This window comes from Mya arenaria, chromosome 17 (assembly GCF_026914265.1).
Source record: "Mya arenaria isolate MELC-2E11 chromosome 17, ASM2691426v1".
In the NCBI taxonomy this organism is placed as follows: Eukaryota; Metazoa; Mollusca; class Bivalvia; order Myida; family Myidae; genus Mya; species Mya arenaria.
The window spans coordinates 40142717-40168225 of NC_069138.1; the positions used below are offsets into that span (position 1 = coordinate 40142717).

The 25509-nt window shown below is 36.8% G+C and overlaps 1 protein-coding gene across 1 annotated transcript; it reads left to right on the forward strand.

Annotated features, from left to right (window-relative positions):
• Positions 1-2770: 2770 nt before the first annotated feature.
• LOC128224763 (serine/threonine-protein phosphatase 2A activator-like) lies at positions 2771-25083 on the forward strand. The gene is made up of 10 exons (XM_052934786.1): positions 2771-2785; positions 8090-8199; positions 8661-8747; positions 12257-12382; positions 12770-12887; positions 13504-13603; positions 14393-14517; positions 15825-15925; positions 18382-18489; positions 20603-25083. Exons 1-10 carry the CDS (start codon positions 2773-2775, stop codon positions 20672-20674), a joined length of 960 nt encoding a protein of 319 aa, XP_052790746.1. The 5' UTR covers positions 2771-2772; the 3' UTR covers positions 20675-25083.
• Positions 25084-25509: the final 426 nt, after the last annotated feature.

Here is a 25509-nt window from a genome sequence, read left to right on the forward strand (position 1 = left end):
AATTACCCCAACTAAATTTATCAACGTCACTAAGACGATTGAACTATTAGTCAAAACGGATATTACAGTAGCGATCTAAATCTACATCATACGTTGACTCAGTCACAGTTGACTAAAATATTACGAAACGGAAGGAAATATAAACTGCCTAACTTGTATATATTAAAGGCTTAATTTAGCCCTTCTTTAAGTGACCCCCCCCCCCCAATACATGTATTGTACACAACTTCTGTGTATTGATCTTTATCTTAATCGCCTTGTGAGGCTTATCAGATCTCTGATCTGAGTGACCAGCCGTGAAGTTAAAGAGGTTTTATTATGGAAATGGACAATACATCATGTCTTTTAGTTGTTGTTGATGTTGTTTTCAAATGGTAATAGTATCATTATTACAATGCCAGCAATACAAATTATATAATTATGCTGATGACAACACTCTGTCATATTCTGATCACAAGATAAATGAAGTTAAAAAAAACTCTAGAACAGAGTGTACCTCTTTGATAAACTGGTTTTCAGATAACAATATGTAAGCAACCCCAGATTAATTTCAGGCCATAGCTATAGGCACAAAATCTAAAACATGCAATTTAACCATCCAGCAGGAGAATAGTATCATCCCATGCGAAGAAGAAGTAAAATTATTAGGTGTTACATAATATTTTAGAATAAATTTTAATACTCATGTTTCAAACACTTGTAAGAAAGCATCAAGGCAATTAAATGTGTTAACACGCATTGGGAAAAGTCTCTGCAAATTAGGTAAACTTAATATCTACTAATCTTTTATTATGTCAAACTTCTGTCATTTAACCTGGCATTTTTGTGGAGAAGTAAATACTTATTAGATTGAAACGATACAAGAAAGAGCATTTCGGTTTATCTACAATGACCATACATCAAACTATTCTTCTTTATTAATTAAGTCACATCTTCCATCAATAAAAATTAGAAGACTAAGAACAATTGCCTTAGAAACCTTTAAGATCATAAACAAACAAACACCAGTTTATCTTCGCGATTTAGTTAAAATCAAAAACAACTCTTATTTGTTTAGGTATAGTAACACTACAGAGGTACCCCAGGTAAGGACCACAAAGTATGGCCTCAACTCTTTCCGGTCGGCGGGAACTCCATCCCTCGGCACTGTCGTGACGAAACAAACCTGAGTCAGTTTTGGAGTTTGGTCAATGCATGGAACGGACAGAGTTGTAGGGGTTCTCGTTGCGCTTCTCATAGTTAAACATTCCCTTCTTCTTGTTTCATACCCGACTGTTTGTTGTTATTCTGCCAAGCTTTGCTTTTGCCATGCTTTTTAGTTTTGTTATGCTTAGTGCTTACCCAGCCTGTATTGCATCAATCATATCTATTTCTAATCAGTGCTATTGTCATATAGATATCCTTTGCCTTTACATTTGCTTTAAATTATATTTATGTGCTTGCATGTTCACTGCATCAATGTTTGCTGCAATTTCTGGGAGGCTGGTGCTAATCAGATCATCTTGAATCTGATTCAATCTGACATGTGTTTTAATATCCTTTCAAGAAATGCACGCTTGTGCTACTTTTCCTTTTAGTTTTTATTATTAAGTTCATCTGAAGATCTTTTTAAACTACGGTCAAGATTAGCGCCAGCATCCCAGTTTTTAAATGTTTATACTGTATATGTCATCTGTATTTACGTCTTAATCATGTGCTAATTCACTATGTCAGTTAGGTACAATTTCTTTAATACTTAAATATGCTATATAGATATATGCTTGTTATAATATATATGTAGTCGGTCAATAGCTATTCATAGCTAATGTTTTCTCTGTTATGTCATACCAACTGAAAATAAATATATATATATATATATAACTCTTATTTTTATTCAAAGGCATCAAATCAAATCAAATTTTATTTTCAGTTGGTATATATATAGACAATTGAAATGAATTCACCAAGATGCTTCACAATTTGGATATAACAATGGTCACATTGCTTTTAAAATACATATATGGTATATAACTATTTAAATTGTAATCACTCTTATTTGTTTATTATTTATTTCCATCGGTTTAATTTATAAGTACATTTGCTAGGCATATTGTTTATATGTATTCGTTAGTGAAACAAAGGGGTTTTCCAATTGAAAGTGTTAACCCTAAATGGCCCTGAGCCAAATACCAAATACACAGGAAATGGCCCCTGTGACACCAGTGCAATAAATGGGAGATGCACAGCAGGGGATTTTCATGCCAAAAATTCCTTAAACTATGCCTTTAAATGGAAGCGGGACAAATCGTCCCCTTACCAAATCGGCCTACTGCCAAATCGGTCCCTGAGACATTTCGGCCCTGCCATTTCTTTTTGCTGCACTTAATAAAACCAGTGCAATGGCCCTTGATTTAGCAAAAATAGCGTTTCTGGATTTGTGTCAGTCCAAACTCTAAAACAACGATATATGACCAAAAGTTATGAAAGCTAAGGGGAATGCTGTAAAAACGAAAGCGCTAAATAATCACAGACAGGAATTCTAGTCACTCCCGAGCGTCAGAACAGGGACACATATCATGAACAAGATGTTTAACTACACTAATTTTAATTGTATATAAACTGGCTTTCTTATCGTCATTACAATAATGAGCTAAGTCTTTATATACGGTCTTTCATGATCCCAGCTTGATATTTCTCAAACGAAGTAGAGAATTCTTAATATTTGTGCATACATTGAAACAAACTCGCCGTTTTGACTATTGACAGTCAAGCGTATTGTGACATTGATTAAATATGGCTGCCGAAGGTAAAATCATTATTCGTTTTCTCAAAAATAGAATCGAAGATAGTTTCTAGGGTATCTTTTACATTTGATTCTTTAGTGTGTGTGTGGGTATGAACCAGCTGCCGGGTTAGCTTAGTTTGCTTTAGCGTCTCACTATTGAAGTGTTGTTTCGGCGGTCGTGGGTTTGATCAACTGAACCCGGCTCATTTTTCCTCCCAGGTTTGCTTTAAATTTTTGCACGGCTTCAAACTCAAAGCAAAATTTTCAACATAAATTAATCACCTTATTTCCCTCATTACACTGAAAATCGCAGTTGCATTTTAACTTTTATAATGGCCCTTTTACTCTACATATTGCCCTAGATAGTAGTGTTTCCACCTGGCATTTTGAAGGGTGCATTTTGAGCACAAAGATTTTGAGCATCAACTTTTCACAACCTAGAGGAAACCATGAATGCCATGCTGCCCCTTTGACTGCAGCAAATGTGCCATGTTGAACTTTCATTTTGCCATATACCTTATCATTTGATAGTTTCTTGTGTAATGAGCAGACGACATGTGTTTTCACAATCAGTAGTCTTTATAAGGCTGCATTATAGAACGTCAGCCAAGCAGAATGTACATTCAGAACATTGTAAAATGCAATTAAAAAAGCAAAGGAATAACAAAAAATGTTGTCAAGCTCTTATAAACTTAGAAAACAACTGATAATTATCATACAAAATTTAGCCACACCATTTTAATCATTGTTGCTCTTGAAGCTTTTTTCTTCAATGTCAGAAAATGGAAAAATATGTGACCCCGCTATTTTGTCAGAATACTTTATGAATTTTTCTCAACATTCTATTTAACAAAACTTTGAAAAATCCCATTTTTTGACAGCCATGTTTTTGTAAGAGGTTGATTATGTAGCCCCATGTAGTAAACACCAATGCAATGGTACTTTTGTTACAAGGAAATACTTTGTAATCTACCATAGCAACATGTAAGCTGCATTGGTAACACACACAGCGATGAGTGTTTTATAGAAGATATCAATGTAAAATGAATAATTAAACCCATGGGGACTTTCTTTTACTTTGTTGGCAGAAAACTACAATACAATACAAAAAGAAAGTGAATTTGAAAAGCAGGTGGCATTTTTACTTATATAGCCAATACTCTTTATCCAATTTACTTAATACTACACACAGTTATTCAGGACCATCACCCAATGAAGGTACATAACTCCATATTAACATAACTCTATATTATTATAAGTACAGATTATGGCCCCTGATTGACTTAGTAACTAAGGTTAACATTTTAGGGCAGGTTAAAGTTTTAAAGCAAGTTGGGTTTTTTATTATTATGTTTTTTTCACAAAGTGAAACCTGTTTATTAGAATGATGTGCGTTGTTGTTGGGCGGCGGGCAGGAGGATGGCAACAAACTTAACTATGGGTATCAAACAATTTTAGTTAGGAATAACATATTGCCACCAAACTGTATACAGGAAAAGTTAATAGAGACCTTTCATGGGATTGTGTTTGGGGCACTGAGAGTGGTGATCAAGGCCAAGGTCACTGTTCTTAGAAAAAGAAAAATGGTTAGTTCTGAATAACTTTAGTTAAGGTTGACATATTGTGACCAAACTTGATATATAGGAAGCATTTATAGAGACCTGATATGGGATTGCATATGGGGCCCCAGGGTCAAGGGTTATTTTATTAAAAATAGATAACTGTTTGGTTTTGTATGACTTTAGTTAGGGTTGACATGTTGTGACCTACTTACTTAGTATGTAGGAAAAGTTTATGGAGGACTTCCATAGGATTGTGTTCAAAACAGGCATGTCGGTATGTCGGTCGGTTGGTCGGTCGGTCGGTCGGTCGGTCGGTAGACCAAAGCATGTCCGAGTGATAACTCAACAATTCCTGGATGTATGGTCATCAAACTTGACATGAAGGTTGGGCCTGACCAGTAGATGACCCCTATTGATTTAAGGGCTCATCAGGTCAAAGGTCAAGGTCACAGTGACCTTTAATGGTAAATAATTTTTAAGCTTGTCCGAGTGATAACTCAACAATGCCTAGACCTATGGTCATCAAACTTGATATGGAAGTTGGGCCTGACCAGTAGATGACCCCTATTGTTTTTGGGGGTCATCCGGCCAAAGGTCAAGGTCACAGTGACCTTGAATGGTAAAAAGTTGTCCGAGTGATAACTTGACTATGCCTGCACCCATGGCCCTTATAATTGACATGGAGGTTGGGCCTGACAGTGTTCGACACTAACAGGATCCCGAGGACACCAATTTTTCGGGAGGGACACCTAAACTTCGAAGTCCGGTATTCCGTCAGGACACTAAAATTTCTGACCAATAAAGGCTAAATATAAATAAATAAGTAGCATTTTATTAATTTATTACCTAAATTCGGGTCGCCTTAAATTTCTTCACAGTGCATGTCAAAATGATACTATAATTATTATTATCGGACACATCAAAGCGAAAGTATAGCTGACTTTTGGACTATAGTTACGTCATGAATCTATAAATAAACTGGTCATTTCACTTGGCGCATGCGTGTTAACGCTTCCATTTTGTTGTTTACATTTTCAACAAGGTCAGAGGTGACAGAGATTTATTATCCGTAAAATACTTATGTGGAATTGTTTTGCTTATTTGTCAGAACCGCCCCAAAAAGATGCCAACACTGGTGATACCTTTATGGTACAACCTTCGAGTATTTACAGTAACATTTACGGCACAAAAGACAGGCATCATACATTCATCATTCTTTGTTAATTGGCATTCAACTTATCAGTATTCTTTGTTAATTTTAAAGACATATATTTTAATGCTATGTACAAATCATAATAGAAATAAAATTTGCTAGATTTAATTCATTATCTACAGTCAATTTATAAAATTTTATGATTTTATGTCGCGGAAAATTAACATATACAATTTTTGGTCGTCTGCTCTTCCAGTATGCACTACAGCTGTTGGGCAGTCTGATTGATTTATCAGCAGCTCTACTATTATAAATGCGTATTTTCTGAAAATCTAAAAATAGTAAAAACATCAAGTTTTTGTTTACATTGTATCCATCTTTGTTTTTGACTGAAAAATGTTTGTTTTTGACTGAAAACAAAAGGGACTTAGACATTCTACCGCTTTTGAACCCAATCTACCAACATAGAGACCCAAATATATCTCTCTCCCATTGCCAGAGGTTCACATGTCTGACAATATAGTGCTACTAAACTTGTCATTACATGCTGCTGAAAACATGAATAATATGGTGTATACTTGATTACAAATTGAAAAGTAAAAGACACTGTATTTGTATGTTGAATTTAATATTAAAACAGGCTCAACAGGGAAAAAAATGTAAAAAGTGGAAGGGACTCCTAATTTCAGGAAGGGACACCTGATTTCAAATGTTGGTGTCCCTTCAGGATCCCTTGGAAAAATGGTTAGTGTCGATCCCCTGCCTGACCAGTAGATGACCCCTATTTTTTTTTGGGGGGGGGTCATCGGGCCAAAGATCAAGGTCACAGTGATCTTGAATGTTAAAAGGTTGTCCATGTGATAACTTGTCAATGCCTGCTCCTATGGCCCTCATACTTGACATGAAGGTTGGGCCTGACCAGTAAATGACCCCTATTGTTTTTGGGGGTCTTCTGGCCAAAGGTCAATGTCACAGTGATCTTGAACGGTAAAAGGTTGTCGGTGTGATAACTCGACAATGTCTGCACCCATGGCCCTCATACTTGACATGGACGTTGGGCCTGACCAGTAGACGACCCCTATTGTTTTTTGGGGGTCATTGGGCCAAAGGTCAAGTTCACAGTGATCTTGAATGGTAAAAGGTTGTCAGTGTAATAACTCGACAATGCCTACTTCCATGGCCCTCATACTTGACATGGAGGTTGGGCCTGACCAGTAGACAACCCCTATTATTTTTGGGGGTCATTGGGCCAAAGGTCAAGGTCACAGTGACCTTGAATGGTAAAAGGTTGTTTGAGTGATAACTCGACAATGCCTGCACCCATGGCCCTCATACTTGACATGAACGTTGGGCCTGACCAGTAGAAGACTCCTATTGTTTTGGGGGGTCATCGGGCCAAAGGTCAAGGTCACAGTGACCTTGAATGGTAAAAGGTTGTCAGAGTGATAACTCGACAATGCCTGCACCCATGGCCCTCATACTTGACATGGACGTTGGGCCTGACCAGTAGATGGCCCCTATTGGCTTTAGGGTCATTGGGCCAAAGGTCAAGGTCACAGTGACCTTGAATGATAAAAGGTTGTCAGAATGATAACTCAACAATGCCTGCACCCATGGCCCTCAAACTTGACTTGGAAGTTGAGCCTGACCAGTAGAAGACCCCTATTGATTTCAGGGGGTCAAAGGTCAAGGTCACAGTGACCTTGAAAGCAAACTCCTGGACCTATGGTCATCAAACTTGACATGAAGGGTTGGCCTGACCAGTAGATGACCCCTCTTGATTTTGGGGGTCATCGGGCAAAGGTCAAGGTCACAGTAACATTTAACGCACAAAAGTTAACAAATCTTCTCCTTGTGATATCTCAATGCCTGAACCTATGATCATCAAACTTGACATGGAAGTTGGGCCTGACGAGAAGATGACCCTTATTGATATTAGGTGTCAAAGGTCAAGTTTACAGTGACCTTGAATGCGAAAATGTTTCGAGTGATAACTCGACAATGCCTGCACCCATGGCTCTCAAACTTGATGTGATGTTGGGTCTGATCTGTAGATGACCCCTTATGATTTTAGGGGTCATGTGGTCAAAGGTCAAGGTCACAGTGACCTTGAACGAAAATAAATCTTGTCTGTGTGATAACTTGTCAATGCCTGCATCCATGGCCCTCAAACTTAACATTTAGATTTTTTGTGACCAGCTGACTCCTATGGATTTTGAGGTCAAAGGTCATAACACACTCTTTCCTCACACTGTGAATGGTCATAATATTAAAACTGCCTCAACGGCATCCAATGTCAGTGACAAACCAGCTGTCATTTGGGTCCATGCATATTTCATTCAATTGTCCATATAATCCTGACAACATGGCGCTCAGGGGGGGCATAATGTTTGACAAACATCTCTTGTAATATTTTGTTAAGACTTAAGTGTTACATTGTAAATAAATATGGTTATATTATATCATATACCTCTTATAATTCACATATCCATTATCATGAAGTCAATGTGTTATGTCATTTAAAGGACACCTGGGGCGCTAGACCTGATGTCTAGAGTACACCCGACGTCTAGACATTCTAGACATTGCCTATTATTTATATTTTGACAGGAGAGAAACCAACGGCCTCTGCAATAAATTCGAATAATCATGAGTTCATGGTTCCTAAGAAGGAAATTGGCCCTGGACCAGATGATATACCAAAATGGGAAAAGTCGGAGGTACATTTATAGCAAGATTTATTATTATAAGAAACAGAGAGGTTGCAAAGCAGGATGTCTGAAAAAAAGTATTTCAATTAGTACAACTTCTCACAAATCTGTTTTCATGGCAGTGTTACAAGTGTGTAATAGACCAACTCCAGTATTATTTAATTTGAGGATGAAGATCCGCGCATATATAATACCACGGACCTATAAATCATGTTTCATTTTGCTCTATGACTCTTGTATGCAATATTTTTCTCCTGATTTGGATACTTGTACAGAGCCAATTCCCTTAGTCTTATCTTATCAAACCAGTGTCTAATATCCAACAGCTGAGGCTGTGAAATGGGTGGGAATTCCACCAACAATATATTACTTTTAAATGTACTAAATGAAATATGTACATAGAAAAAGAATAAGCAAAATGTTAAGTGCTTCATTCATCAACTTGAGAACTAACATATTATGTTTTGCAGGCCTACCGGGACCTGATTGGGTTTCTTCTGGCCATGAATGATGCCGTGAAAGGGAAGAAGATATCAGATGCCAGAGTATTCTCGCCTGTAAGTTTATAAAGCTTGTAAATATATATATCTCCTGAGGCCAGGGCACTCTTTCCGTTAAGTTTTCAAAGCTGTTGATGTGATAGTATCCAGAGGCAAGGACTCTCTCTTTGGTTAGTATACAAAGCTGTGGATGTGATAGTATCCAGAGGCAAGGACTCTCTCTTTGGTTAGTTTACAAAGCTGTTGATGTGATAGTATCCAGAAGCCAGGACTCTCTCTTTGGTTAGTTTACAAAGCTGTTGATGTGATAGTATCCAGAGGCCAGGACTCTCTCTTTGGTTAGTTTACAAAGCTGTTGATGTGATAGAATCCAGAGGCCAGGACTCTCTCTTTGGTTAGTATACAAAGCTGTTGATGTGATAGTATCCAGAGACCAGGACTCTCTCTTTGCTTAGTTTACAAAGCTGTTGATGTGATAGTATCCAGAGGCCAGGGTTCTCTTTGGTAAGTTAACAAAGCTGTTGATGGGAATGTATCCAGAGGCTAGGACTCTCTCTCTCTCTCTCCTGTAGTTTACAAAGTAGTTTTGTGAAAACGAATGTATCCAGAGGCCAGGGCTCTCTCTCCTGTAGTTTATAAAGTAGTTTGTGAAAACGAATGTATCCAGAGGCCAGGGCTCTCTCTCTCCTGTAGTTCACAAAGTAGTTTTGTGAAAACGAATGTATCCAGAGGCCAGGGCTCTCTCTCTCTCTCTCCTGTAGTTTATAAAGTAGTTTTGTGAAAACGAATGTATCCAGAGGCCAGGGCTCCCTCTCTCTCCTGTAGTTTACAAAGTAGTTTTGTGAAAACAAATGTATCCAGAGGCCAGGGCTCTCTCTCTCCTGTAGTTTACAAAGTAGTTTTGTGAAAACGAATGTATCCAGAGGCCAGGGCTCTCTCTCCTGTAGTTTATAAAGTAGTTTGTGAAAACGAATGTATCCAGAGGCCAGGGCTCTCTCTCTCCTGTAGTTTATAAAGTAGTTTTGTGAAACTGAATGTATCCAGAGGCCAGGGCTCTCTCTCTCTCTCTTGTAGTTTACAAAGTAGTTTTGTGAAACTGAATGTATCCAGAGGCCAGGGCTCTGTCCTGTAAATACAAAGCTTTTCATGTGATATTATTCTAAGGCCAGTGCCCTCTCCTGTAAGCTTACAAATATGTTGATGTGATTATTGTATCCAGATACTCAGACACTTTCTCAGATGACCTTGCACTCTCCTTTATTAAATGTTTACAATGCTGTTGATGTGAATTTATCCAGATACATTTGAGAGAATACCGCCACATCAATTCTGAGATTTTGAAATTGACAATCACCAACCTTAGTCTTAAGCTATTGATTATCAACAATACTCAATCATCATTTTATCCCTAATGGTTAGCATTGCATATATATATATATTCTTTTGCAATTGAAAAAGATGACTAAAGACGCTGATCAGTTCAAAAGAAACACCACTGTTCTGGATTGGGATCTTACAACATCTGACTATCATTCACTTGCTTAGTTTGTTTTGCTGGACATTTGTAATAGAGAGTAAGAAGTTCCTTAAAATTTGCTTTTGGCCTGAATCCCTCATACTAAAACTTAAATTTCAGGATGTACTGACTTGAGAATCTTTTGTATTTCTTGGTTGGTCATTTTTATGAATTTGCACCAATATCTGATAATGATATAGCAATATTGTAAATTAGCATGAAGACCTTTGGACAAATGTCAGTATTGTATATATTTGGAATATAAATAATTTGGTGTTGATACTAGGCGTGTATTGACATTATAACTCTATGCAGGGATAGGACTAGAAAGGTCTTCACGTGCTGAAACCCAGGATGAAAAATATACTGGTCTGTGATGATTGTAGCCACTGTGTTCAGTGAACAATGTCGCTACACTTATGGACTCGTTGTATTCACAGTACTTGTTGTTATTCTGAAGAAATTGGTTATGTTTATTTAAACTCCTAAGCCATTTCTACATATGCTTTCTTTTTTTTTTAGATAAATCATTGCCTAATTACTACTAGTACATTTATTTCTTGAAACAACATAAGAGGAGTCTGTTTTTGGCATGCATCCCTCATACTCAAACTGAATTTTCCAGGATAAGGATTGGAATTTCAGTCTATTATCCTCTCCAGCATGTGTACCCTTCTGACTTCTTAGAATTCAAAGTTTAGATTATCAAACATTTTCTTTTGTTTGGATCAAAACTTATAATATGATCATAAATACACACAAACTTTACATATTTGGCTGTTGAAACATAATATTGCTACAATTTAACACAATTCCTAACATTTTCCGTCAAGTTCAAAATGTTCCAATTCTATTCAGCTCAATACAGTGTGCCCTTTTCCCCCTAAGCACACTATCTCGTTTTTGCAACACACTGTCCCTCTTCCACAGCATGTCGTCCCTCTTTTTCAGCCCACTGTCCTTCTCTGCAGCACTCTGTCCCTCTCTTGCAGCACCCTGTCTCTCTTCTCAGCACACTGTCCCTTTTCTGCAGCACACTGTCCCTCTTCTGCAGCACCCTGTCCCTCTTCTGCAACACCCTGTCCCTCTTGTGCAACACCCTGGCCCCCTTTTTGCAGCACACTGTCCCTCTTTTGCAGCACCCTGTCCCTCTTTTGCAGCACCCTGTCCCCCTTTTGTAGCACACTGTCCCTCTTCTGCAGCACCCTGTCCCTCTTTTGCAGCACCCTGTCCCTCTTCTGCAGCACCCAGTCCCTCTTTTGCAGCGCCCTGTCCCTCTTTTGCAGCACCATGTCCCTCTTTTGCAGCACCCTGTCCCTCTTTTGCAGCACTCTGTCCCTCTTTTGCAGCACACTGTGTCCCTCTTCTGCAGCACCCTGTCCCTCTTTTTCAGCACCATGTCCCTCTTCTGCAGCACCCTTCCCCTCTTCTGCAGCACCCAGTCCCGCTTCTGCAGCAACCTGTCCCTCTTCTGCAGCACCCAGTCCCTCTTCTGCAGCACCCTGTCCCTCTTCTGCAACACCCTGTCCCTCTTGTGCAACACCCTGTCCCTCTTTTGCAGCACCATGTCCCTCTTCTGCAGCACCCTGTCCCTCTTCCGCAGCACACTGTCCCTCCTCTGCAGCACCCTGTCCCTCTTCTGCAGCAACCTGTCCCTCTTGTGCAGCACCCTGTCCATCTTTTGCAGCACCCTGTCCCACTTCTGCAGCCCCCCAGTCCCTCTTCTGCAGCACCTTGTCCCTCTTCTGCAGCACCCTGTCCCTCTGTTGCAGCACCCTCTTCCTCTTTTGCAGCACACTGTCCCTCTTCTGCAGCACCCCAGTCCCTCTTCTGTAGCAACATGTCCCTCTTCTGCACACCAGTCCCTCTTCTGCAGCAACCTGTCCTTTTCTGCAGCACCCTGTCCCTCTTCTGCAGCACACTGTCTCTCTTCTGCAGCACCTGGTCCTTTTCTGTAGCACACTGCCCCTCGTCTGCAGCACCCTGTCCTTTTCTGCAGCACCTGGTCCTTTTAAAACCGGGCTTAAACCCTACATCACATGTGTTGCAGGTTATAGAGAGTTTGTTGAAGCTTCTGGACATGATGGAAGGCTGGATTGCCAAGTTCCCACCGGTGGAGCAGCCCCAGAGGTTTGGGAATACAGCCTTTAGGGACTGGTTTGATAAACTAAAGCAGGTACAGAATTAGGTTTGTTTATATTGTTTTAATTACCCATAAGCTTGATAGCTGAGTTCTTACCCAATGATCAGCTCCTATGGTTCGGCAATCAGGCCTTTAGACAATTGTTTGTTGAGATCAAACTTGGAAGACTTAGGGAACTTTGTCTGTAGTAGTTTGAAACTGATTGTTTTCCCAGTTATAAAACATTTATAGTTTAGTAACTTATTAATATCATAAACCTTTATGGGCTTGTTTACTATATGTGTGGGAAGCAGTTATACCTAAAAGAAATGATCTGAGTGACTACAAACAAACTCACATGTTATGATCTGATAAAGGCTATTGGTTTAGTCTGTTGTCAGTTTTAGTTGTATTCAGTCACTATCTCCATAATACTTGCAGGAGGCCCCAGGGCTTGTGCGAGACTTACTAGGGCCAAAACATGCAGATGCAGCAGAAGAAGTATCCACCTACTTGGTGGAAGGAGTGGGGAACCAGACACGCATTGACTACGGCACAGGTTGGTGGAGGGGGTTAAGAACAAGATGTGGGGAACCAGACACATTGAATAAAGCATAGGTTGGTGGAGGGGTGAAAAACAAGAGGTTGGGTACCAGACACAGATTGAATATAGCATAGGTTGGTGGAGGGGTGAAAAACAAGAGGTTAGGTACCAGACACAGATTGAATAAAGCATAGGTTCGTGGAGCGGTGAAAAACAAGAGGTGAGGACCCAGACACAGATTGAATAAAGCATAGGTTCGTGGAGGGGTGAAAAACAAGAGGTGGGGAACCAGACACAGATTAAATATGGCACAGGTTAGTTGAGGGGGGTGAAAAACAAGAGGTGGGGACCCAGACACAGATTGAATATAGCATATTTTGATGGAGGTTGGGAGGTAAAAAAACAAGAGGTGGGTAAAGATAGGGTGAGAGGATTAAAACAAGACACTGACTATTTTGAAATAAAGGCCTTTATTTAGTCACTTTTTGTACAATTGTTTTGATTTTGCTAGTAAAATTTCATTTTGATTTGTGACACTAACTTAATATTGTCATTGATGAGATGTCATCTGTTATGTACACTTAAAGTAAAGTTATAACTCAACATTGTCACCTTTCTGTCTCCAATCAAGGTCATGAGCTGGCGTTTGCAGCGTTCCTACTGTGCCTGTACAAACTTGACCTGCTAAAGGAGACAGATGCTGAGGCCGTAGTTCTCAATGTGTTCACAAAGTATGTGCATTGCATTTATTTGTTAATAATTACAACTTTGAGCATTTGTGCTTAAAAACTGCATTCTGATTGGATTAAACCACCCATTTGACCATTTTTTTCCCGATGAAGCATCTGGGTATGCAAATTAAGCTAAAAAAATATTTATGCAAATAACTTTTGGTGGCTTCACTGAACAGAATTGTTCACATTATTATTATTTTAATGCATAACTCAATTTTTGCAAAAGAGGCTGTATAAATGCATTTCTTGATTCTAAGTAATTAAAAAACAAAATAGTGCCATTTAAACAGTTGGTATACTTGAATAAACACACCATGGGCACTGCCATATAGAATGCCAGGGAAACAATATCCCTAACCAACTGATGGCTACATACCACTCCAATAAACTAAAAAAAAGGATTGATCTTGACCCTTAAACAATGTTTATGAAATAAAATATCTGAGTTTTTCTGACAATTCATGCATCAACGAAACACCGAAAAAGAATATTCAATTTTAAATACAGGATGGAGCCCGCAGGATCACAGGATGTGTGGGTGCTATTTCTCATATATCCCACCCTATCTCCTGCAGTTATTTACAGCTGGTGAGAAAGTTCTGCTCACATACAGGGTGGAGCCCGTGGGTCACACGGTATGTGGGCACTATTTCTCATATATCCCACTCTTTCTCCTGCCGGTACCTACAGCTGGTGAGAAAGTAACAGCTCACATACAGGGTGGAGCCCGTGGTTCACAGGGTGTGTGGGTGTTATTTCTCATATATCCCATTCCATCTCCTGCAGGTACCTACAGCTGGTGAGAAAGTTACAGCTCACATACAGGATGGAGCCTGCTGGATCACAGGGTGTATGGGCGCTAGACGACCACCAGTTTATACCCTTCATATGGGGATCTGCACAACTTATCAGTATGTTTGTTTTATTGTCCCTTTCTTAACAACATTATAGAACAAAATATGTTGTAAGATATTTATATCATGCTCTTACATTTAATATGATCAATGAATCATAAATTAAAACGAAAATGAATGTTTGAGCTACATGTAAGCTGATTCATTTTAAAATACATGAATTAAAAAAAATATCATAAAAAACTAATATTATTTTTTAATTGTTGTTATATCTTTGATAAGTCATGCCAATTGTTATATCTTTTTCAGTTGTCAAAATTTAAAATTCGAGGTTTGAATGCTTATTTGTATTTGAAAAATCTTGGCTTTTATAACTTATATTACATGAATGGTATCCAAACACTAATATTTACTGGTAAGATGCATATTACAGTCAAAACCTGTTATGTCAAAGTTGTCAGGACTATGGAAAATACTTTGAGAGATGAACATTCAGCATAACAAATATACAAAAGATGTAGCACCAAACCCAACACATTCGAGTCTGAATTCTGAAAGTTACATCCGCCATTGAACTGATCTTGTAATATGTTTCCGTCTTGAAAAAACAAACTTATTATTGAAAATAAATATTGATTTTTTTCTTTTAATTTATTTCACTCATGTAAACAAATATAAAACAAGCACATATTTTAAATAATAAGCAACAATTTAGCACGTTCAAAAATAATATCACATTCATGATATAATAAACAACAATATTGCTTAATATAGCTCATTAAATGATTATAGCTCATTCATATAATTACAACCAAATTTTCAGTACATGACTGGAGCAGTGGTTCTCCCATCTGACAATTTGAAGTTTTTTCTTTCTGTGCCAATTATGGAATTGTGATCAAATCTATTAAACCTCCATAGTTTATATATGAACAACTTTACAAAAAATCATTATGTCCTGACATTTGCTTTCAGCATTAGATGTCTCTGTATTAAATATGAACAACTTTGTTATGATTCGCACCTACCAATTATCCACCAGATTTAAACAGTTTGTTGTTTAAACATGCACCCTTATTTAGTGACATGGCGCCAACAGTCATGAAAAATTTGAATCTTTAGCTGGAGGCTGAAAATCAACTGCATGGACAATGACTTCGATATAGCAAATATTCGAGACAAAAAAAGTTACACAAGCAGATTTGTTTGAAAGAAGCAGAAAGAATAAATTTGGGCTCCGGGAAAAAAGTTTTACATAACCAGCAGAAACAAATTATCATAGTTTGACATAGCTGTTGGACTGTATTTATTTATCTATTATTAATATGGAGGTGTCCAGGTACTGATGACATTCTCTTATACAGGTCATCCAAGGATCCAGCCCAAGTCCTTCGTGAAACCAGAGATCTACGAACATTTCGCCAAAGACTATGTGTTTCTGTCCTGTATTAAATATATCAATGAGGTAAGCCATTGTTTTGTTGTCATATATTTAGTCCTTGGGTAGTTTCGCTATAGAGGGACTCAGTACACAAATATGTGAATGTCGAATGCTTGGTTACCCCATATTATTTTCAAATCGCTTGAAAGGGTTTTTATGTGTAATAAAATTCTCTACAGACATTATATAATACAATGATATCGAACCCAAGCTTCTTGGCCATAAACTATTGCAAACTTGGTCTTCTCCATTTGAAATTAAGAGTAAATATACAGAAAATTTTGTTTGTGTTTTGAACTTTTGGTAGTTTATTTATATGTAAGTTATCAGCATTCAAAGTGAAATTACTGTCTTAAAAGAGACTTTGTAATTAGAGAATGCAGTAGGTTTATCGTATTACTCTATTTTGCCTTTTGTTAAAAGAAGCGGGAAATCTCAAGCTTGATTGATTGTCATGCACTGTTGAATTCTACAGACATGTTGGTCATACTTTTTTAAGAAAAATTGATTGTTTTATTGGAAATCTGGTAACATGCATAGATAATAGAAACCACTGTGGGGAACAAGGGGAGTGGGAGTGTTATGTAAACATTGGTAATTGTTGGAGGATTAAATACGCAGTTATCGAGCGCAATTGCGTTTGTTTTCTGAACTATGACACGATTATATATGGTAATCTGGAACCACCCTCGCTTAGGACTTATTCTATTATTAAACCTGGAATAACGCAGAAAGCAACATACCTTTGAATTGATACCAACTTGTATGGGGTCCATAGGCCTTTAAATTTAACATGTGTTGGTCGGATTTCTTAAACTGGAATCAAATGCAACTATAGAGCCCAGCATACCCAGTAGTTAACGAAATTCTACCCAGCTCTATTTTTTCTAGGTAGTTCATGTCCTACTAAGAAAACTGTGTTGTATTGTATGACTGGCATAGAAATGTTGGGGCACGTTGTGTAAATAGAAATGTTGGTAAAGATTGTTACATGTATACCGTAGGTATTTTAGATGTACGGTAATACTTCATTGTTAGTAAATAAACTATGTTTTCCCTTTGATATTTTTAGCAGGTATTTGTCAAGATTTGTTTATAATGCTTTAAAATGTTCTGTTTAGTCTATGTAAAGACAAATGTTTGTAAATATGTAGCAAGAAATGTTGATGAAATAACCGTTTTAAGGTTCATTTGAAAGGGTTCACCCTCACATTAGCCATTGTTGTTTAGAAAATATGTCTTTTTGTCAATCCCAAACTACTTTATATAAATAATTATGTATATAAAAATACGTTGACCTAACATTAGAATGGAAGAACATTAAAATATGTTCATACATATCAACATGTTTTGCACAAATAACACTCCTGTGACAACATTTTTATAACATTTTTAAAGTTCAGTGGCCAATGTTAACCCTATCAGTTTGAGTTATTATAGCATTGTGGGTAATCTTGGTGCGTTTCTCATCCAAAATGTACGGCAACAAACTCAAGATTGGAATAGTGTACATGTAGAAGAAACTGAGGAGTCCAATTACATTTAATTGATTAAAGAATATTTGATTTCTACCAATGAGGAAATCAACCTTACAACAGGAGCAAGAAGACCACGCTAATAATGTGTAGTTATTATTGCTATTTTTGCTTTCACCGGTAATAACATGACAGATTAAGTTACCATAACTTTTATTATTTCATCCCGGATATTTAAGAGTTGCTTTAGGAATGTGAAAACATTTCTATTTGATTAAGCATTGTTGAAGAGATATTATATTTTCCTTTCATTTGATTTCAAATGATTCCCTTGTTTATGATAGGAAGTGTTGACCATACTTAAAGCAATGTTCGTCCTCTACCATAATATGAAGGTGATTATATCATATACATTGTTCATAAGTACAATAAGACTGATACACCTGGCTTATATGATTCATTGTTTTAATAATAAAAGAAGAAATTGTTATATTTAGCACTAAGTAAGGATAGTATTCATTTATAATGCCTGGTAAGTGCTAATTTTGATTTCTATTAGTTATGCAGAGGTATTGGAAGTTATGACTGTGCCATATAGAAAGCTAATAAATTGATATATGAAGTTTCATTACTTTGAATACTAGTATCTTCCATTTTATAATAAGTATTATTAGACATACTTGTATCTGGTCAGGATGTAAGCATAGAATTTCTACAAACATTGTTCAGCAATTGCTATTCCTAGTTCCCTATTTATTGGCTTTCTGTCTTCTAAATGCATTTTAACTAAAGGATTCAGCTAATATAAGATGGCTTAGCTCCTTCTAGGCATTGTAGGCCAAGGATTGCAGACTATTATCCTAATTACTGATTACTTTCAGTAATGCAAGTATTATTTTTTCTTGGCATGTGATGGATCTGTTTGGGTAGTGTTCCAACCAGTTCTGGAACAACAATGCCAGGGGGTATTAATCATATTCATTAATAACTCATTCTTCATTGCAGGTGAAGACTGGTCCGTTTGCTGAGCACTCGAACCAGCTATGGAACATAAGTGCAGTTCCACACTGGGAAAAAGTGAACTCAGGGCTTGTCAAGATGTACAAGGCAGAGGTAAGCTCATAGCTTCATCTTGTATTATCTAGAGGTAAGCTCATAGCTTCATCCTGTATAATCTAGATGTACAAGGCAGAGGTAAGCTCATAGCTTCATCCTGTATTATCTAGATGTACAAGGCAGAGGTAAGCTCATAGCTTCATCCTGTATTATCTAGATGTACAAGGCAGAGGTGAGCTCATAGCTTCATCCTGTATAATCTAGATGTACAAGGCAGAGGTAAGCTCATAGCTTCATCCTGTATTATCTAGATGTACAAGGCAGAGGTAAGCTCATAACTTCATCCTGTATTATCTAGATGTACAAGGCAGAGGTAAGCTCATAGCTTCATCATGTATTATCTAGATGTACAAGGCAGAGATAAGCTCATAGCTTCGTCCTGTATGATCTAGATGTACAAGGCAGAGATGTACAAGGCAGAGGTAAGCTTATAGCTTCATCCTGTATTATCTAGATGTACAAGGCAGAGGTAATAGCTTCATCTTGAATAATAGAGGTGTACAAGGCAGACATGCACTCAAAGCTTCATCTTTTTTATTCAAGATGTACAAGATATTTTGAACATATTTGTACAAAAGAATACACTGAAAATAAAGTACAATAAATTGGTCAGGATGAATCAGTTTAAAGCCACAATTAAAAGAGTCTTGTTTTGCCTGAGTTGACCAACATTTTGAGGGATGGGCACTTAGATAGGTTTTTTGTTGTTGTTTTTCTATGTTCTAAACCCTTCATTCCTTTTGAAAAATTATGAGCACCAGAGCGTTTAAAGAAATTTAACATTTAATTGTGGCATAATTAATGTCCAATATTGTGTTACATGTGCACTTTAATTGTCCAATGTTGTGATGCAGGTGCTTGTAATTTGTTACATGTTGGGTTGCAGGTGCTTGTAAATTGTCCTATGTTGTGTTGCAAGTGTTTGTAAATTGTCCAATGTTGTGATGCAGGTGCTTGTAAATTGTTACATGATGGGTTGCAGGTGCTTGTTAATTGTCCAATGTTGTGTTGCAGGTGCTTGTAAATTGTCCAATGTTGTGATGCAGGTACTTGTAAATTGTTACATGTTGGGTTGCAGGTGCTTGTAAATTGTCCTATGTTGGGTTGCAGGTGCTTGTAAATTGTCCAATGTTGTGATGCAGGTGCTTGTAAATTGTCCAATGTTGTGTTGCAGGTGCTTGTAAATTGTTACATGTTGGGTTGCAGGTGCTTGTAAATTGTACTATGTTGTGTTTCAAGTGCTTGTTAATTGTCAAATGTTGTGATGCAGGTGGTTGAAAATTGTTACATGTTGGGTTGCAGGTGCTTGTAAATTGTCCTATGTTGTGTTGCAGGTGCTTGTAAATTGTTACATGTTGGGTTACAGGTGCTTGTAAATTGTTACATGTTGGGTTGCAGGTGCTTGTAAATTGTCCAATGTTAACAGTTGTGTTGCAGGTGCTTGTAAATTGTTACATGTTGGGTTGCAGGTGCTTGTAAATTGTACTATGTTGTGTTTCAAGTGCTTGTTAATTGTCCAATGTTGTGATGCAGGTGGTTGAATATTGTTACATGTTGGGTTGCAGGTGCTTGTAAATTGTCCTATGTTGTGTTTCAAGTGCTTGTTAATTGTCCAATGTTGTGATGCAGGTGGTTGAAAATTGTTACATGTTGGGTTGCAGGTGCTTGTAAATTGTCCAATGTTGTGATGCAGGTGCTTGTAAATTGTTACATGTTGGGTTGCAGGTGCTTGTAAATGGTCCTTTGTTGTGTTACAGGTCCTCGTTTATTGTCCTATGTTGTGTTACGGGTGCACATGATTTGTCCCATGTTGTGTTGCAGGTGCTTGTTAATAAACCCATGTTGTGTTATAGGTGCTCGTTAATTGTCCTATGACGTGTTGCAGGTGCTAGTTTATTATCAAATGTTATGTTGCAGATGCGCGTAAATATTCCCATGTAGTGTTACAGGTGCTAGTTAATTGTCCCATGACATGTTGTAGGTGCTAACTTATTATTGAATGTTATGTTGTAGATGCGGGAAAATATTTCCATTTTGTGTTACAGGTGCTAGTTAATTGTCTCATATTGTGTTACAGGTGTTAGTTAATTGTTTCCATGTTGTGTTGCAGGTGCTTGCTAAATTCCCGGTTATACAACACTTCCTGTTTGGAAGCCTGTTAAGGATCAACCCAACCAGCTGATTGTCCTTCTACCCACAGTTGAGGGGAGATAACAAGACTTCATACAGGGCTGTGAGCAGTGGATCATTGCTCCCCTGTAGTTCTGGTCGTGCCAGACTGTGATATAATGTACGACCTATGTGAGCATAGTGAATGCAAAACTCAAGATGGAAGCATTGTATTGTCACAGATCAACATATTATTTTTTTCAAGAAGAGCTATTGTGATCACTTAATCATTGTGGGCATTGGGGCATTGACTTTACCTCTTCCTAGTCATCTTCAAGCTTCAAACAAACAGTCATGTATAGATGGTTTGTTATCATAAAAATAAATTTGTGAGAGTAAAAATTACTCTTTTGATGTAGTTTGCATACTACATGGAAACAGCTTTTGTGTGTCCCCACTAACCAGGTTGGGAAGTTTTGTACAGGGCGAGTTTAAATTATCATAATCAGTCAACTAAAAATATTCTGGTTAAGGTTTTGCATGTATCTACATTTGAGTCAATATCTCAGCAAAATCATTATGTTTTGCATTGAACATTTAGACATGTCTTCCCAATTATCCAACCTACTTAATCAATCAAGTTATATAACTCAATCTTGCATACAATGCAAATTAGGGATGCAAACGAATATTCGAATATTCGATCGAACGTTTGGTATTCGAATGTCAAAATCAGTATTCGAATATTCGATGTTTTTGTTGAAATAATAAATTAATAAACTTTTTGACTACAACTGTCATCTTCGTCTGTCTTGTTTTTACAACGATGGACCCGTAATGCCAGAGGTGTAAACATATGATACTATACACGCGCCATATCGGATTTTTGCATTTACTGGCTGTTAGACAAGTGACATCAAACATTTAAGATCGGCCTTTATACCAATGTGTTGTCTTTCCCTGCGAATCAAGCTTGGCGATATGAGCAAATCGCCTTGATGATTCGAAGGACATGTGATAGTTATTTGCTTTAAACTGTTTTCCATGTTTCGTTACAACGCTCTTGCGTTGAAAAGTAGTTGTATGGTTTAACGTTGTAAAATACATCAGTCAAAATCGACGTGCGGCCATGGTTGGTGTCGTTTTCTATAAAAATATTTCGTAAACATCAATCCCAGAACGAGGCTGCAAGTACCACGTTGGCGCATATCGTCATTTAACCGGGAAAAACGAAATTCCCGATCTTATTTTGCTTTGTTTACAAAAGTGAACGCAGAGGAATTGATATAGTTTATTTTTTTGTTTAAAATATAATTATGGCTTTTTCTTGGGATATATTCTGAAAATGGGGAAATTCAGAGGCTAATTTGTGGAACAATAAGTGTCCGTCGCGTGTACCGAATACGACAAAGAAGGGTAACAGGGCCCTAGCTATTACGTTATTGAATACTAGTTTTCTACAATTCTTAAAGGATCATTTTGGTATTCGAATATTCGAATATTCGATCGAAAGAATTACCGAATATTCGAATATCAATTTTGCCATTCGTTTGCATCCCTAATGCAAATTATTGCCCTTTATTATTCGACTTTGTAATTCATAGGTTAGTATCTCTGCAACTACTTGATGTATTGCACTGAGACTTTATACAATGGCAATCATCCATCTGACCTACATGATAACCAAGTAAGATTTTGCATATAATGCAAAATAATGGCCATTCATTATTCAACTAAGAAATTCTTGTTAAGGTTTTGCATTTAACCACATTTAAGTCAATATCTCAGCAAATACATCATGTATTCTATTGAAACTATAAAAGGTTTCCAACTTTCCAATTTACTTCATAAAACAAGTAAGATAACTCTATCTTACATTAATGCATATTATTCCCCATTATTATTTGATTTTGAAATTCTGGTTACGGTTTTGTATGTAAGCACACGTAGGTTAATAAAACAGCAACTACTTGATGTATTGCATTGAGACTTTATACGATACTCAACGATCAAACATACTTCACATGACCACACAAAAATGGGAGTAATTGTTCGCAGCTGTTCACATGACCACACAGAATGAGTGTTATGGTGGGCAGCTGTTCACATGACCACACAAAAATGAGAGTTATTGTTCATAAGTGTTTACATGACCACAAATATGAAAGTTATTGTTCATAGCTGTTCATATGACCTCAAACAATGAAAGTTATTGCCACAGCTGTTCACATGACCACAAATATGAAAGTTATTGTTCATAGCTGTTCACTTGAACAAAAATATGAAAGTTATTGTTGCAGCTGTTCACATGTCCACAAATATGAAAGTTATTGTTCATAGCTGTGCCCATGAACAAAAATATGAAAGTTATTGTTACAGCTGTTCACATGTCCACACATATGAAAGTTATTGTTCATAGCTGTGCACATGAACAAAAATATGAAAGTTATTGTTACAGCTGTTCACATGTCCACACAAAATGAGTGTTTTTGTCGATGATTTCAGCAACCAGCATTATACCTAACATATATGCAATTGCATAAACGTTAAAGTGCCATTCCATGTCATTGTATTATAGTTTTTTTGTGGTATAATGGTCACCAGAAAAATGGGTGGGTATATTACTTGTTTCATAAGTTTTTGGGATTGATGAGTAATTATTAGAAAATGTTGTTTGTTTTAGTTAATCAGTTAAAGTATATTGTTGTTAATGTTGAAAATTACAGTGTGATAGTGTTAGTGCAAATTCATATGAATTGGCTCAGTCACAGAGTTATTGCCTTGTAATTAATGCAAAAAAAGCTCTTATTTTGAAGTCTGGAGCCATTAAGATTAAATTTGTAGAGAATAATTAATTTGAGGGAAATTGATGAAACTTAATGGAATATTAAAAACTATTATGTGATGGTTGTAATTATGTAAATGAAAATATATATGAATCATGTAACAGAGTTATTGCCCTTTAGTTAATGAAACGAGCTTCCATTTTTAAGTCGGGAGCCATTAAGATAAAATTTGTAGAGAGAAATTAATTTGAGAGAAAGAAACATTTCTTAAATGAAATGTTCAAAACTATAATGTGATGGTTGCAAGTGCTAAATTCATTTAAATAAAGATGATAAAACAAGAGTAATTTTCCCCTTTAATTTGTATAAAGCTTACTGAGACAAATTGGTGAAACTGTGTATGCATTATGCGCTGTGGCCCCTGCCACATTGTGTTTTACTTGTTTTCTAGATTGGATCAGTACCACCATGGTTATTGCCCCTTAAATTAGGAAATTATTTTATTTGAATTTGTCTGTTGGAAGTGAAAAATATATGTTTTACTCTGAACATAACTTAATGAAGCGAATATTAATCAATACTCCAAATTGTGAGCTGACAGCTCTTGATAAAGTTTTTTTCTCAGTTAATATTTATAATTCATGTACATAATTATGTTTTACAATAACAGACTCTCTGAGGAGTTTTGCTTAAAGAGACTTGCTCATGTTTTGCAATATGCACTGTGTTTTTTTATGATGAGATAAAATGTTGTAAAATCATTAGAATTGTTAAAACTAAGATACTGACTGATACCTTCAACAAATGTTGATATATGCTCAAATGTTGTCTTTGAAGCCCACAATTTTGAATGGTGTAGTAACACTTTTCAACAAAAGGCTTAAAGGTTAAATTATCCCTCAGAATATGTGAGAGTCCTTTTGTGCGAGTATTTTTGTTGCCAATTTTCTATTTTTTGTTTTACTGCACCGTCCCCCTACTTAAACCAGCTCTTTTTTTTCACATTATTTTTTTCCCATGCAATTTGGTTTTTAAAGAGTAAAATAATTATGACAGTGTTTCAGATGCATTACCATGAACAAAATAAATTTGGCCTATAAATGTGAGCGAGTGCCTTTAAATTGTTCAAAGTTGCTTTAATTGAAGTTTTGGAATGGTAAATTCCTATACCATGGGATATCAATTGTAGAGTTTGCTTTTTAAAGTTGCACTCTCACAGATTTACCGTTCTGACAACTTTATTATTTTTTCTCTTATAATGAGCCAATTTTTGTGTGAATATCTGCAAACCAGTGATAAAAGACTGCTGTCAAAAGATTAAATCACAGATTTTCATGTTTCCATTCGAAAATTGATGTTTTTAGCATTACTAACAGTTTAAGAAAAATGCATAAAACATCAATTTTTGAGCTTAAATATAAAAATATGCGATCAAATTTTTGTCACCAGTCTTACATGACTGGTTTCCATGGATTTTCGTATAAATTGGCTCGTTCCAACACAAAACAAATGTCAAACGTTCAGTCTGTGAGAGTGCAGCTTTAAGGAGATATTTTGTACTCCTCTATTTGTACTATGGAAAAATCAGATACAAATGTATACACATAAATTACTGTTCTGTTCAAATCAATGCCATTATCTGTCAGTGAATATGTTATTATAAGAAATTGACAACAGTAAATATATATGCAAGTCACGAGGATTCATATTATGTTGAATATTAACACTCAACTTGGTTACACTTTGTCAAAACAATTTTGTGAAATAAGCTTGTTGAGGTAAAACCTACTGATGTATTTTCATAGATTTTGCATTGTTTACATATTGCTTTACATTTATTATGTCGCTTGCGAAATATGGCAGACCCGGTGATGACTTGGTCCAGCGTCCCCGTCATCCGCGTCACACTTTCAGTTTCCGAACAATAACTTGTTAATGACTTGTTATGAGGTGTGCACATTGGTGACCCCTGGGGTCAAAGGTCAAGGACATGGTTACCATGCGTTACCGATGGTCGACGTATCCGGTCCGATAAATGCTTTTGCTTGCTCTCCGTAATGGCGTAACTGCATATACGGTATTATATCTGTAAATGAAGCCTGATCACTTTGTAAAGAACAAG

Coding starts and splice junctions, on each gene's coding strand:
- LOC128224763 (XM_052934786.1), top strand. Junction 8,748..12,256: donor ATGCCAGAGTATTCTCGCCT/GTAAGTTTATAA, acceptor CATGTGTTGCAG/GTTATAGAGAGTTTGTTGAA. Junction 15,926..18,381: donor GTATTAAATATATCAATGAG/GTAAGCCATTGT, acceptor TCTTCATTGCAG/GTGAAGACTGGTCCGTTTGC.